At 37.9% G+C, this 14,630-nt stretch overlaps 1 protein-coding gene across 2 annotated transcripts in view; it reads right to left on the bottom strand.

Moving 5' to 3' along the window:
- LOC148861670 (bifunctional 3-dehydroquinate dehydratase/shikimate dehydrogenase, chloroplastic-like) overlaps nucleotides 1-14,630 on the bottom strand; it is a 59,124-nt gene that overhangs the window by 10,179 nt on the left and 34,315 nt on the right. The window contains exon 8 of one of the 2 annotated variants that reach the window (XM_088986746.1): nucleotides 7,795-8,215. The exons of the other annotated variant lie outside the window; for it this stretch is intronic. Coding sequence (XP_088842872.1) covers nucleotides 8,187-8,215 — 29 coding nt within the window. The 3' untranslated portion in view covers nucleotides 7,795-8,186. Of the gene's footprint in view, nucleotides 1-7,794; nucleotides 8,216-14,630 lie in introns of those variants that run through there. 2 annotated transcript variants of the gene reach the window in all.

The raw sequence follows: 14,630 nt of genomic DNA, 5'->3' as shown, positions 1-14,630 counted from the left end.
ATGTTTCAGGCCTGGGACGAACCACTTTTCTCCATTGACAGCCCAGAGAAGAAAAAGGAGAGAATTGAAACACGAATTGAAACAGGTCACGAACTGAAGTTGTCACGCTCTGATACCATGTTTCTACTGTAGCTACGGTAGTCCGAACTAGTAAGGAGAAGAGGAAAGAGAAGGAGAAGAAGAAGGAGAAGAGAAGAAGAAGAAGATGAAAGAACTGTCGAACTTGATAGGTAAATCCTATCAGTTGACCTCTTAATAGTGATTAGGCTTCTAATTAAATGTACAAGGACAAAACTGCCCCTACTTAAGTATGGGACAAAGAACCTCTAATAAGACTGTCACATAAGCTCATAACTTAACCAAGGTGAGTTGACTAATCTACCCTTATTCGGCTAACTCTAACAAATCCGATTAAAGATTGGAGGATGTTTGCCGATATTTTGGTTTGTAAGTTGGGAATAAGGAAGGCTTTTATTTTAACTCCTTTTGACAGTATGAAGGCAGTATTGGATCCTCTTGAAAAACTTGGTGGAAGTTGAGGCTTTAAGCATCCAAGAAGACCTGGGATCCTTTAAATAAATAGTCTCCTTCTAACTCGAAATCTTTTGCCGTTGAAGATGGAGTGATAGCCAGGCTGATTGGGTTGCCTTCCCATCTTTGGAAACTTGATGTAGCAGTTTCCATTGCTGTATTATGTGGAGCTTGTCTTGTGGGGGAGTTTTGGGGAGACTTGCGATCTGCTGCCTTGTTGTTGAATGGTGTTAAACCAGAGGAGATTCCTAGGAAGATTACTCTTCGAGTTTAGGAATTGTCTTTGCCGGTGTGGTTAGTCTCCTCCATTGAAGCTTCTCTGTGGTTAGAGGTTAGATAGGAAGAAGATGAATTGGTGGAAGCACATGCTCTACTTGGCAGTCTAGGATTGGAGAATCGGAGGAAGATGGAAAGTTTCACTAAAATGAACAAGCAAAGGTTCAACCATCCAAAAGATATGGGTAGAAAAGATGGTCAATTATGTGAGATACAAGGTAAGGGTTAGATAGCCGAAAGAACCTTTGCTCAGGTGCTTTGTGAATACTGTAAGAAGCTGAAGCATACCAAGGATAGATGTTGGAAACTAAATCCACACTTGAAACCTACGAAGTTTAAAACTGGAAAGAAAGTAAATGCTCATGTTGCTACTACAAGTCATGATTCTTAGACTCACACGCTTGAGGGAAATCCTCATGCTCCAGCATCCAAGGTTCAAAGTATTGGAAATACCAAGTGTATCAGAAAGGCAATTTTAAGAGACGTATCGGGATACACCTTGGATACGCATGTATATTGGAGAAAAATTAAGATACGCATAGAAACACTATAAATAATTTAATAAATCATAAAAATACATCAATAACACTAAATATAAGACCTCAATGAGGTGTATATACATTAAATTAATATATTTTAATGGTTTTATGAAGAAATATATTGTAGGTAATTGTAATTTCATTAAAAATCTTATGCTTACTATAATTTATAAATTATAATTATTAAGTTTTAATGTCTTTACGGGATGGGAAAAACTCAATTCTCCTATCCAACCATAAAACATGCATTGGCACAACTTCTAAGTGAAAATATAATCAATAATTATTTATTATTTATTTTCAAAAATTATAAAAAATAAATAAACATTATATAATATATTAAAAAATAGTTATTAAAGAAGAAATTTCAATTGCTTTATGGATATGATAGATCATTCGATCCATAGAATTATAATATGTTCAATCATTGTGATCAAATGATAAAATTACTTAATTAATTAATTATTTTTTAATTCTAAAATATAAAAAAAATTATTAAATAAGAATTTTCAATTGGTTTGTGGATATGAAAGATCATCCATAGAATTATAATATATTCAATTGTTGTGATCAAATGATAAAATGTAATTAATTATTAATTATTTATTTAATTCTAAAAATAAAAAAATAAAAAATAATACTAAAGAAGAAATTTCAATTGCTCTATGGATATGATAGATAAATCCATAGATCTAAAACATATTTAGTCTTTATAGGTAGAGAAAAATTACATTTTCAAATTTTTTATTAATTTATATTTTCCCCAAATATCTTCATGAAATTTCTATAAATTTATTAATAACACAAAAAAATTACGACTTTGAATGTAAGAAATGTAGATCAACATAAATTTACACATTCAAGAAAAAAAGAAATCACAAGATATTTTAAAAAAATTGAAAAATTTACCTACTTTTGCCATATTTTTTCAAAATTTGAAAAATTTTCAAAAAAAAAAAAAAAAAACGATTCACACTTGTTTCTTGCAATTTTTTGCAAATCTATCACTCTAGGAATGAGGTTTGGAGTTTTAGTGTCATTTGGGGGTGAAAGAAGGCATATTTCAAGGAAAAAAAACTTGCTTTTCCCCTTTTTTTTCCTGTTTTTGGCCATATCTTTTTCATCGAAACACTGCTGATACACCCATGATATGCCCCAATACGGTTTGATACGCATGAAAAAAAGATGAGATGCCCGATTTCCATGTTTATCCTATATCTATTTTTCAAAGATAGGATACGATACACCTCGTGTTGGGCATATCATATCGAAATTTTAAACCTTGACAGCATCTATTAATGACACCTCTGATGTGATGGAAAAATTGAGAGGCATCTTACTCCATCTTGAAAAGAGCGGGTTGCCTACATATACTGGTTCAAATGCTTCTTCTAGTGCCTTTGCAAAACTAGGTACTGCACTTGCGTGTCATGTCCCACCCTCTAGATCTTGGATAATTGACACAAGAGCCAATGATCATATGATTGGTAGGCCTTCCTACTTTACCACTTATAGACTTTATTCAGGGGAAGGTACAATTACCGTTGCAGATGGATCCCATATCCCAATATCAGGTTTGAGTGAAGTTAAACATACCAATAGCCTTTCTTTGAACTCTCTACTCCATGTTCCGCAATTGTATAGAAATCTCTTATATGTTAGTTTTCTTACAAAGTCTCATAATTGCCCTGTAACCTTCTTTCCATCTCATTGCATCTTTCAAGGCTTGAGTACGGGGAAGACGACTGGTAGTGGATATGAAGCCGATGGAGTTTATCTTCTTGATCAGTCTCCAATGTTAGGGTTGATGTGTTAGTCTGTGTCTTGTCATGATGAGAAACTAAGTCAATTGAAGTTGTGGCATCATCATCTTGGACATGTGTCTTTTGGTTCCTTGAAGTTTTTGCTTCCTAGTTTGTTCGAGTCCTTTTCTAGTTCAGGTCTACAATGTGAAGTCTGCCAACTATCAAAGCATTGTAGAACAACTTTTGTTGCAAGTAACAAAAGAAGTAATGTTGCTTTTCATTTAATACATACCGATGTTTGGGGACCTTATTCTATTCCATGTATGGGTGGCTACAAATATTTCATTCTCTTTGTTGATGACTACTCGTGGTATACTTGGTTGTATTTGATGAAAAGCCGAGATGAAGTTTCTTCAATTGTGAAAGGCTTCTTTAGTATGGTGGAGACACATTTTGTGAAGAAGATTAAGATTATTAGATTTGACAATGCCAATGAGTACTTTCAGAAGCACTTACAGACCTTCCTTGAAGAAAAAGGAGTGATTCACCCGAGTTCTTGCCCTCATACTCCCCAACAAAATGGGGTATTGGAGAGAAAAAACAGACATGTGATTGAAGTTGCCAGAGGCTTGTTATTCTAGATGCATGTTCCAACTCAATTATGGGGGGATGTTGCTCAAACAGCTGTATATCTTATTAACAGACTTCCCTCACGGACCCTACAACTCCAATCTCCTCATCAACTTCTTTTTCATGATGAGTATGCATTCCGTCTTCCTCCCAAGGTTTTTGGGTGTGTTTGCTTCATCCATGACATGAGTCTTTCTATGCTGAAATTTGATCCAAAGTCTATCAAGTGTGTCTTCTTGGGATATTCTTCAATCCAAAATGGGTATTGTTATTATGGCCCTTGTTCTGGAAAAAGGTATGTGTCCAAAGATGTCACATTCTTTGAGTCTACTCCCTTCTTCTCTATCTCTCGTCCTTCTCTTCAGGGGGAGGTTGTTAGTGAAGATCGGACTCCCTTTTGTATGCCAATTCCTACAACTGATGCTGTGAATCCTTCTTCTCCTCATCCCTATGGTTGTAGTAGTCCTCCTAATTTGCCTCCTATTCCTCGGTCTTGGCATCAGTGGTTCGTTAGATGAAGAAAGAGGATGACTCCAGAGATTAAATGTCCATTACAATTTGACCTCCTGGACTCAGGTAATTTGGATTCTGAACCTCTTCCTGTTTCCGATGCCTGTGTTGATTCTATTGTTGAGCCTCCTCTTGTAGATTCTGACCTCAACTTTCCTATTACAATTCGTAAAGCAAGACGAACATGTGCTAAGTATCCTATCTCAAACTATGTCTCTTATGATACTTTGTCACACCCTTATTGTGCCTATATCTCTTTTATTGCTTCTGTTTTTATCCCTTACAATGTTACTGAGGCAGTGTAGTTTCCTCATTGGAAGGATGCCATGAACTAGGAAATGGAGGCACTAAAAAAAACCAGAAATGGGAATTTGTTTCTCCTCCAGAAGGCAAAATTTCTGTTGGATGCAAGTGGGTTTACACTGTAAAGCATAAAGCTGATTGTTCAATTGAAAGGTACAAAGCTTGACTTGTGGCAAAAGGGTACACCCATTCTTATGGCATTGATTACCAGGAAACATTTGTGCCAGTAGCCAAGATGAATTCAATCCGAGTTATCATGTCTCTTGTTGCCCACTATTCTTGGCCCTTGCATTAAATGGATGTTAAGAACGCCTTCCTTAATGGAGACCTTCAGGAAGAAGTTTACATGGAACTTCCTCTAGAAGTGAACATCCTTGGGACTGAAGGAAAGGTTTGTTGTTTGAAGAATCCCTTCATGGCCTTAAACAGTCCCCTTGAGCTTGGTTTGACTGATTTAGGAAAACTGTCTTAAAAATTGGCTTCTCACAATCACAAGTTGACCATACCTTATTTATTAGAAGAGTAAATGGAAAAATAACTATGTTGATGATATTGTTATCGCAGGGGATGATATCTCTGTGATTATTGAACTGAAGTCTTTCCTTGCTATTAAATTTGAAGTTAAGTATCTTAGTGTGATAGAACAAGAATTGGAAGAAATTGATGTCTTTCTATTGAGAAAGTAGTACATATATATACAGCCTTGTAGATACTAAAAAGGAAGAAAATCATACAGCCTTGTAGATACTAAAATAGGAAGAAAATCAAAGAAAGAATAACTCCTATAATTAAGCTATTCCTAATTGGGCTAATACTACATATTTACAACCTATAATTCGAAACACTCCCCCTCAAGATGGAGCATAGATGTCAATCATGCCCAGCTTGTTACAAATATAAGAAATCCTAGCTCCATTAAGAGCTTTTGTAAAGATATCTCCTAACTGCTCTCCAAGTCTTCACATATGCTGTAGACATCAAGTTTTGTTGAATTTTCTCACGAACGAAATGACAGTCTATCTCAATATATTTAGTTCATTCATGAAAAACTAGATTCGAAGCAATATGAATCGCAGCTTGATTATCGCACCATAGCTTCGCTGGAACTGAGACTTTAAGGCCGACCTCAATTAAGAGTTGAGAAACCTACATAACCTCACACGAAGCTTGTGCCATTGCTCTATACTCAGATTCTGCACTAGATCGCGACACCACATTTTGCTTCTTACTCTTCCATGAAACCAGATTACCACCAACGAAAACACAATAGCCAGTAGTGGACCTTCAATCAATCTTGGAACTTGCCCAGTCCGCATCAGAAAAACACTCAATGTTACTGTGACCATGATTCCAATACAGTATCCCCCGTCCAGGAGATCCTTTCAAGTAACACAAGATTTGTTCTAAGGTTGCCCAATGATGCACTGTAGGAGAGGACATAAGATGAGTTACAATACTAACTGAGTAAGCAATGTCTGGACGAGTCACTCTAAGATAGTTCAACTTTCCAACTAATCTTCTATATCTTTCAGGATCATCAAAAGCATCTCCATCCTTTGTGAGTTGCTGGTCAGGAAGCATTGGAGTACTGCATCGTTTGACTCCTAGTTTCTCAGTTTCTGTTAATAGGTCCAAAACATACTTCCTCTAAGACAGGAAAATGCCTCTTTTACTCCTTGCCACCTCAATCCCCAAGAAGTGTTTTAGGTGCCCCAAATCTTTAGTATTGAATTGGCTCTACAAGAAGGATTTCAAGGACAAGATTCCCTTCGTGTCACTCCCAGTGATAACAATATCGTCTACATATACAACAAGTAGAATGATGCCAAATGTGGACTGCTTATAGAAAGCAGTATGGTTAGATTTGCACTTCCTCATCCAAAACCTCTCTACTTCCTGACTGAATTTTCCAAACCAAGCTCGAGGACTCTATTTTAGTCCATACAACGATTTTCGAAGATGACAAACTTTCCCAGACTCCCCCTGAGCAATAAACCCAGGTGGTTGCTCCATATAAACCTCCTCTTGAAGAACTCCATGCAGGAAAGCATTTTTAATATCAAGCTGGTAAAGTGGCCAATCATATGTAGCTGCCAAAGAAATAAATAATCGAACTGAAGTCAATTTTGCCACAGGGGAGAAAGTATCAAAATAGTCCACTCCATATGTCTGTGCATAGCCTTTAGCCACCAGGCGAGCCACTGATCCATCAGAATTAAATTTGACTGCAAAGACCCACTTGCATCCAATCGCTTTCTTACCAGCAAGTAAATCGACCAGATTCCAAGTACCACTCTCAGTCAAGGCATTCATTTCCTCAAGCATGGCATCACGCCACCTAGGGTGGGATAAAGCCTAGTGAACAGTTTTGGGAATCCCTACAGAATCAAGAGAGGCAACAAACGAACAAGAAGTAGAGGACAAATGATCATAGGTAATATAAGAGGAAATTGGATAAGTACACTAATGTTTATCTTTCTGAAGAGCAATAGGTAGATCAATATCACTGGGCATTGGATCCGATGACAAAGAAGAGACCGGTGCTGGACTTGTCATAGGAGGATTATGTCATCGAGAATAGACTTGAGTAATGGGTAGTTTTGGTTGAGAAGGTGGTGGTGGGGGTATTGGAACAACACTAGCATCTGGACCGGTGACATGATACACTAGTAGATCATCATCCTCTTATGGACACACAGGTGTAGATGGAGCAGTAAAGAAAGGAAGATGTTCATGGAATGTAACATCAGCTAACACAAGATACCTGTTCAAGAGAGTAGAAAAACACCTGTACCCTTTTTGGAGACAAGAGTATCCTAGGAAGACACATTTTAATGACTTCGGGTCCAATTTGGAAACCTATGGACGAACATCACGAACAAAACAAGAACATCTAGAAATACGAGGTTCAACAGGAAACACAGACTTATTAGGAAACAAAATCTTATAAGGGATCTGATCATTTAGAACAGTGAAAGGCATTGGATTAATAAAAAAACACGCTGTAGAAACAACATCAGCCCAAAACTGTTTAGGAACATGTGTTTGAAATAAAAGAGCCCTGGCATTTTCAAGAAGATGTCTATTTTTTCTCTCAGCTACTCCATTTTGAGATGGAGTATCAATACAAGATGATTGATGGAGAATTCCATTCTGAGCCATGTAAGTCTGGAAGGAATAAGGGAAATATTCTTTGGCATTACCACTTCGCAATGTTTGTACAGACACACCAAACTGGGTTTTTATTTCAGCACAAAGGATTTTAAAATGTGAAAGCAACTCAGAACGAGATTTCATTAAATAAAGCCAAGTCATACAAGAAAAATCATCCCCAAAGGTAACAAAATATCGGAATCCAGTCTTAGACATAATAGGACAAGGTCCCTAAACATCTGAATGTACTAACTCAAAAGCATGACTAGCCCTTTTATTAACTCGAGAAACAGACGATAGATGATGATGCTTTGCAAATTGACAAGACTCCCAATCTAAAGAAGATACATCATGAAACTGAGGAGATAACTTCTTTAACAAAGGTAAAGATGGATGCCCCAGCCGACATTGAGCTTCAAAAGGAGATAAAGTACTGGAACATGCAATGGTCTGAGGTTCCTGGGTATCCAAAATGTACAGACCTTCTGATTCTTGTCCTTTACCAATAATCCTCTTCGTCATAAGATCCTGAAACAGACAATGATCAAGAAAGAATGAGATATAACAGTTAAGAGTACGAGTGAGTTTGCTAACAGATACCAAATTAAAAGAAAATTTTGGTAAACTCAATATGGATGACAAAGAAAGTGTTGGTGTGGGATTGATAGTGCCAGAACCAAGGATAAAAGAAATAGAACCATCTGCTAAGGTGACTGAAGAAGGAAAAGTGTGATTGGAAAGTGGAAAAGAGATTAGGATTACTTGTCATATGATCTGTTGCACCAGAATCAATGACCCATTGAGAGGAAGAAGAAAGAAGACATGTATTGGTTTTACCTGACTCAGCAAGGGTAGTGATGGACTGAGAGGAGTTCTTTAATGCCTCTTGATACTGGGTAAATTTCACATACTCATTTGCAGAAATTGTAATGGTCTAATTTGATGATGGTTGAGGAGCATCACTCGTAGTTACAACATGAGCTGACTGAGACCCAAAAGCTTATGGTTTTTCTTTAGCAATTTCTGGCAAGTCCTTTTAGTGTGTCCTGGTTCATGACAATAGTAGCAAACTACTCCCCCTATGGCCTGAGTTCCAGCATTCCAACCACTATTACTGCCACCTTTGCTACTATTTTGAGAACGAGACCGGCCAGTTGATCCACTATTCTGACTAACAAGTGCACTAGGTTATTGTACATGTGAGGTATGGGAACCAGTATCTATATGAAGGACCCTAGTAAAGACCTCTTTTAAAGAGGTAATCTTAGGATTAGACAGAATCTGTGACTTAACACCATCAAATTGAGGATTAAGGCTAGCTAGAAAACTCATAATAGCCATCTGTTCACATTGAGTCTGTTGAATTTTGATATTAGTACTGAAAGGTAACATGGCGTTCAATTCCTCATAAGTGCGTTTGAAATTCATGAAATAGGTCTGAAGAGACTGATCCTATTGTTCAACCTGATAAAATGTCTTGCAAACATAAAAAATATGGGAAATATTTTCTTTACCGGAGAACAGAAAAGCCAAATATTCCATTAGTTCTTTTACAAACTCACAGTGAGAGACATGAGCGACGTACTCATTCTCAAAAGAATTGCGGATTTGCAAAAACAATTGAGCATCAATCCTTAGCCATTCAGTGCGGGTCTCATCAGTAGGAGGGTCCTTAGTCAGATGATTGTCCTTAGAGATACTCCGTAAATACAAACGAATAGTCTTACTCCAGTCTAAATAGTTAGTTCCGCTTAGTTTTTGTTTAGTGATCTTAGACAGAATGGGGATAACACTAGGCATAGCCAAGTTCTTTTGTTCAACCACCATCATAAACACATGAAAATAAACTTTTAACAACCAGCAAAGCCAATAAAACACACTTAAACAGAATCGGCAGCAGATGCAACACCCAAATAGCAAGAAACCACAACTGGCAACACCAAAATATCAACTATATAAAAAGAACAGAGAAAAAAGACTTTCCTGATGGGAAAACAAACACCATAGGAGTAACACCAAGGTTGCTGTGCTACTCTTTGACCTATTGAAGACTTGAAAGCCCTCTCCCGATCGAAGTGAAGAAGAGATGGGTGAAGGTGGGTAGGCCGATTTGGGATTCCGCTTCCACTGGTAGGGGCGGTGAGATGCAGATGTCACTCGGAATGGGTGACCTAGAGATCGTAGCTGCTGCTCACTTGGGCAACGTAAAGAATTCAAAGCTGCTCACTTGGGCAGCAGAGGGAAGAAAACCATAAATTAGTTTCAGACTAGAATTGGTGTCTCTAGCTCTGATACCATGTGATAGAACAATAATTGGAAGAAATTGATGTCTTTCTATTGAGAAAGTAGTACATATATATACAACCTTGTAGATACTAAAAATGAAGAAAATCATACAGCCTTGTAGATACTAAAATAGGAAGAAAATCAAAGAAAGAATAATTCCTATAATCAAGCTATTCCTAATTGGGCTAATACTACATATTTATAGCCTATAATTTTGTAACACTTAAAAAATTTGCGGTATTTCCTAGTGATTGAGGTAGCAATGTCAAAGAGGGACATTTATATTTCTTAGAGGAAATATGTCATTGATTTGCTTCGGGAGGTGGGAAAATTGGATTATAAACCAGCTGAAACTCCAATTGATCCCAATCATAAGCTGGGAGTTGATGATGAAGATGTTCTTCCTAACAAAGGTGTGTATCAGAGACTTGTTGGTCACCTTCTCTACTTGTGTCTGACTAGACTAGATATATCATATACTGTGAGTGTGGTCAGCCAATACATGCACAAGCCTAGATCATCTCATATGCAAGTAGTGAATAGAATACTTGCCTATTTGAAGGGATGCCCAAGAAAGGGGATATTGTATTCTAATCATGGGCTTCTGAAGGTAGAGACCTATTCTGATGCTGACTAGGCAGGTTTTATTAATGATAGGCGGTCTACTTCTGGCTATTGTATTTTGGTGGGTGGTAATATTGTATCTTGAGAAGTAAGAAGCAATCAATTATGGCTTGATTTAGTGCAGAGGCAGAGTACAGAGCTAATGGCACATGGGGTCTTATAATGATTGTGGTTGAAGAACTTGTTGACAGAAATGGGAGTGCAAATTGATACTCCAATGATATTATATTATGATAATCAAGCTGCCATAAGCATAGCCCACAACCCTGTTCAACATGATCATACAATGTATATAGAGGTTGATTGACATTTCATTAGAGAAAGAGTTACCAGTGAAGAGGTTTGTCTACCTTATGTGAGGTCTGAAGTCCAATTGGCTGATTGTCTTACTAAAGGTGTTCCCAAATCAAAGGTCGACAACAATTTGAACAAGCTGGGTTGCCTGGTCATGATAAATATCTATGCTCAGCTTGAAGGGGAGTGTTAAGAGTGTGAGGGCATTTATGTCCTTTTGTGTTTTTTTTTTTGTATTTGGGCACCTATTCAAGGGAACCTTTGTAATTTTTCTTATGAAGAAGAAATGAAAATTCTCTTGGTGTGAATAGTGCCACACCAAGCATTCTCGACACTTCTCTAAACTTTACAACTTTATAGATCAGACCCTCATAGCAAATGAATGTGTGGAGAAGATGAGTAGATCAAGCAATCAAGGCTTTGTTTGTAAGTTGGATATTGAGAAGGCCTATGACTTGGTGGACTGGAATTTTTTGTTAGAAGTGTTAAAAAGATTGGATTTGGAGATAGGTGGTGTAGTTGGATGAATGGCTGTATAACCTCTCATTTCTCAGTTCTAGTTAATGGAGGGGTTAAGGATTTTTTCCCAACATGTAGAGGGCAAAGACAAGGTGATCCATTCTCAGCTTTCTTGTTCACACTTTTGGTAGATGTGTTTAGCATGATGGTTTCTAAAGTAGACAAGGAGGAGCTAATAAGTGGATGGGGGATAGGTAGAAATAATGTCCCGATGACCCACCTTCAGTTTAGGGATGATATTATCGTTTTCTGTGAGGGGAGAGATCTAGTGAGAGTGAGAAACTTAAAAAATCCTTTGAGTCTGTTTCCAACTTGTCAATCAACCTGGATAAAAGTTGTGGTGGGAATTAACTTGGAGGATGGGGAGACAAAGGCTATTGCAGCCTGCTTAGAGTGTTCCATATCCTCTTAGCCTTTGGCCTACTTGGGGCTTCCTCTAGGTGCTAAACCAAAAGAAAGTTGATTTTGGTATCCAATTGTGGAAAAGTTTGAAAAGAGACTGGTGAATTGGAAGAGGAATTACATTTCTTTAGGGGGTAGAGTGACCTTGATTAGGGCTACACTTGCTAGTCTGCCAATTTATTTTTTATCAATATTCAAGATACCCTCAAGGGAAGCTAAGAAGCTAGAAAAGGTGATGAGGGATTTTTTGTGGGAGCCAGGGGAAGTGAAGAAATATCATTTGATTAGGTGGAAGATAGTTCTTAAGAATGAAGCTCTATTAGGGAAGTGGGTATGGAGATGGCCTTTGGGGGGGGGGGGGAGATTGTGGCACAAGGTGGTCACTAGCATTCATGGCTGTTTGAAGAATGGATGGGATGTTGGGGTATCTCGACGGGTGACTCTTGCAACACCGTGGAAGGCGGGATCCTTCCCCATTTTCTTAGTCTAGTTAGGTATGATGTATACTCTTGAAATAATGTTATGTTTTGGGAAGACCTTTGGGTGGGAAACCAACCCCTTAAAAGACTTGTTTCCATCTTTCTACTCTCTTCCTATTACAAGAAAGAGCCGATTTCCAAGTTTACCTCTTCCTTGGCCTTGAACTGGGATTTTGGTTTTTGAAGAGGGTTAAGTGATCATGAATCTACTTGTGTCTTAGAACTACTGTCATCACTTGAGTCCATTTGTTTGGATCCCCCAATTTTGATTTAAGAATTTGGACCCCTAACCCAAAAGGAATTTTTACTTGCTCCTCTTTTTTCAATCCCTTTGCTCTTCTCCTACACCCCAGGCTTTCCTAGTTAAAGAAGTCTGGACTAGACCAATCCCCCCAAATATTGTTGTATTTTGTTGGGAGGTCTACTATGGTAAGATTAATACCTTTGAAAACCTGCAAAGGAAGAGACCAAATTGGTGTGCCCTTTGTAAAGCTCAGAGTGAGGACCGTTACCATCTTTTGATCTCTTGTTCCTTTGTTGCAGCTTTATGGGATTGAAATTTTGGGATGTTTTAGTGCAGGTGAAACCTGCCATCTAATATTAGTGTTGAAGATTAGTAAGTTTTATGATGTTTTTTATGAGTAGATGTTTTATGTTAGTTGTTAGATAGGATGTGGGGACCACAGTAGTTATGTAAGTCCAAATTTTATTATGTTTTTGTGTCTTATATATGCTGTTTTATGTCTTGCTGCTGTATAAGGGCATTGTTGTCTTTGTACTGATCTATTATTTTTAATATAAGTAATAAGTGAAGGGGGTGGCCAGATTATTGTTCTCCTTTCTTTTCAACTTCTCTTCTTCTCCTTCTCTCTTCTTTCTTCAAGAAACTCCTTTTGTTTCATATTTTTTAATTTAGCAAGCTTTCTACTTGGTATTAGAGCAGTGGCTTGGGTTTCTAGAAGCATTCTCATGCAGCCCTAGATCAGCCGACTGCATAATGTAATAAAGGGTTGATTGATTTGCTATAGATTGCCTAGTTCTTGGATTTTTTTTGTGGGATCTAGTCATCAGGAAGGTGATCTACTGTTCGGCATCAAAATCAGGAAGAACTGGAGTACGGGGAAGAGTCCCAGAAAAGTTGGACTCTTTGTTTTTTATTTGATCTTGGGCGGCCAGGTATTGTTAGCTTTCTTTTGATTTTCTGAAGAGTACGGGTTGGTTTATGGATTTTTCTGAGCCTCCTGGAGTGATTGATTCACTCTTCTCTCTGTTAGGAGGCGTGGGGAGGAGAGAGATTTCACTCCAACTAGGGTTTTTCTTCTTCCGGAAGGGTTTGTTTTTGTGTGTGTGATATTAAATTGTTTTTGGAAGGTTTCCAATCTATTTTTTCTTACTGTTGAACTGTTTGAAGATGGAGAGTCAGAATACCAAGACAAAATCTACTGGTATTGTGGGACTAGGTGTTGGAGGTAGTAGTGATATTTCTAGGTCTGGGATCATTACTACAGTAAAACTTGATGGTACAAATTATTTGGAGTGGGCATAATCAGCTAAGATGGCTATTGGTGCCCGTGGAAAATTAGGGTATCTCACTGGGGAGGAGAAGAAACCTGATATAAACTCTTCCCGATGGGTGCAAGAGAATTACATGGTAATGTCCTGACTGTGTAATTCTATGTTACCTCATATTGCAAAAAAATTTCCTATGGGCTAATATTGCTAAGGAGATTTGGGATGGAGTGACTGAAACCTACTCTCAGAAACAAAATGAAGCCAGAGCCTATTAGTTAAGGAATTAGGTGATAAGTATGAAACAGGGAAAAAAATCTCTTGCTGTGTATTTCTCCATGCCGAAAACCCTATGGTAGAAAATAGATCACTTAAAAACTTTGGTATGGGAAAGTGTAAATAATGTAGCGACCTATCAAAGATTGGTAGAGAGGAATAGAGTTTTTGAGTTCTAGACAGGGTTGAACCCTGAATTCGACATTGCTAGGTAGCATATTCTTTATAGAGAGGGTGTGACACTCTCTCAAGCCTATGCCTTTGTCTTTGGAGAGGAGAGTAGAAGGAATGTAATGCTGTGATAGCTTGGGATTGACCGATCGGCTATGGTTGGTACAACAAAACCTAAGCTGAATGGAGACAGGGGGAGTAGTGAAACTAGAAGGGAAGATAAGGACTTGGTGTGTGATTATTGCAAGAAGCCTAAGCATACCAGGGACACTTGCTGGAAACTTCATCAAAATCTTATGCCTACCCGAATGAGGAACAAGAAGGGAAATGCAAATGTAGCCATTACAAGAGACTTTTCAGCCCCTCTTTCCCAGACGGATTGG

This window comes from Nelumbo lutea, chromosome 4 (assembly GCF_056320005.1).
Source record: "Nelumbo lutea isolate HS-2025 chromosome 4, American lotus-T2T, whole genome shotgun sequence".
Taxonomy (NCBI): domain Eukaryota; kingdom Viridiplantae; phylum Streptophyta; class Magnoliopsida; order Proteales; family Nelumbonaceae; genus Nelumbo; species Nelumbo lutea.
This window is presented reverse-complemented; position numbering and strand designations above follow the sequence as displayed.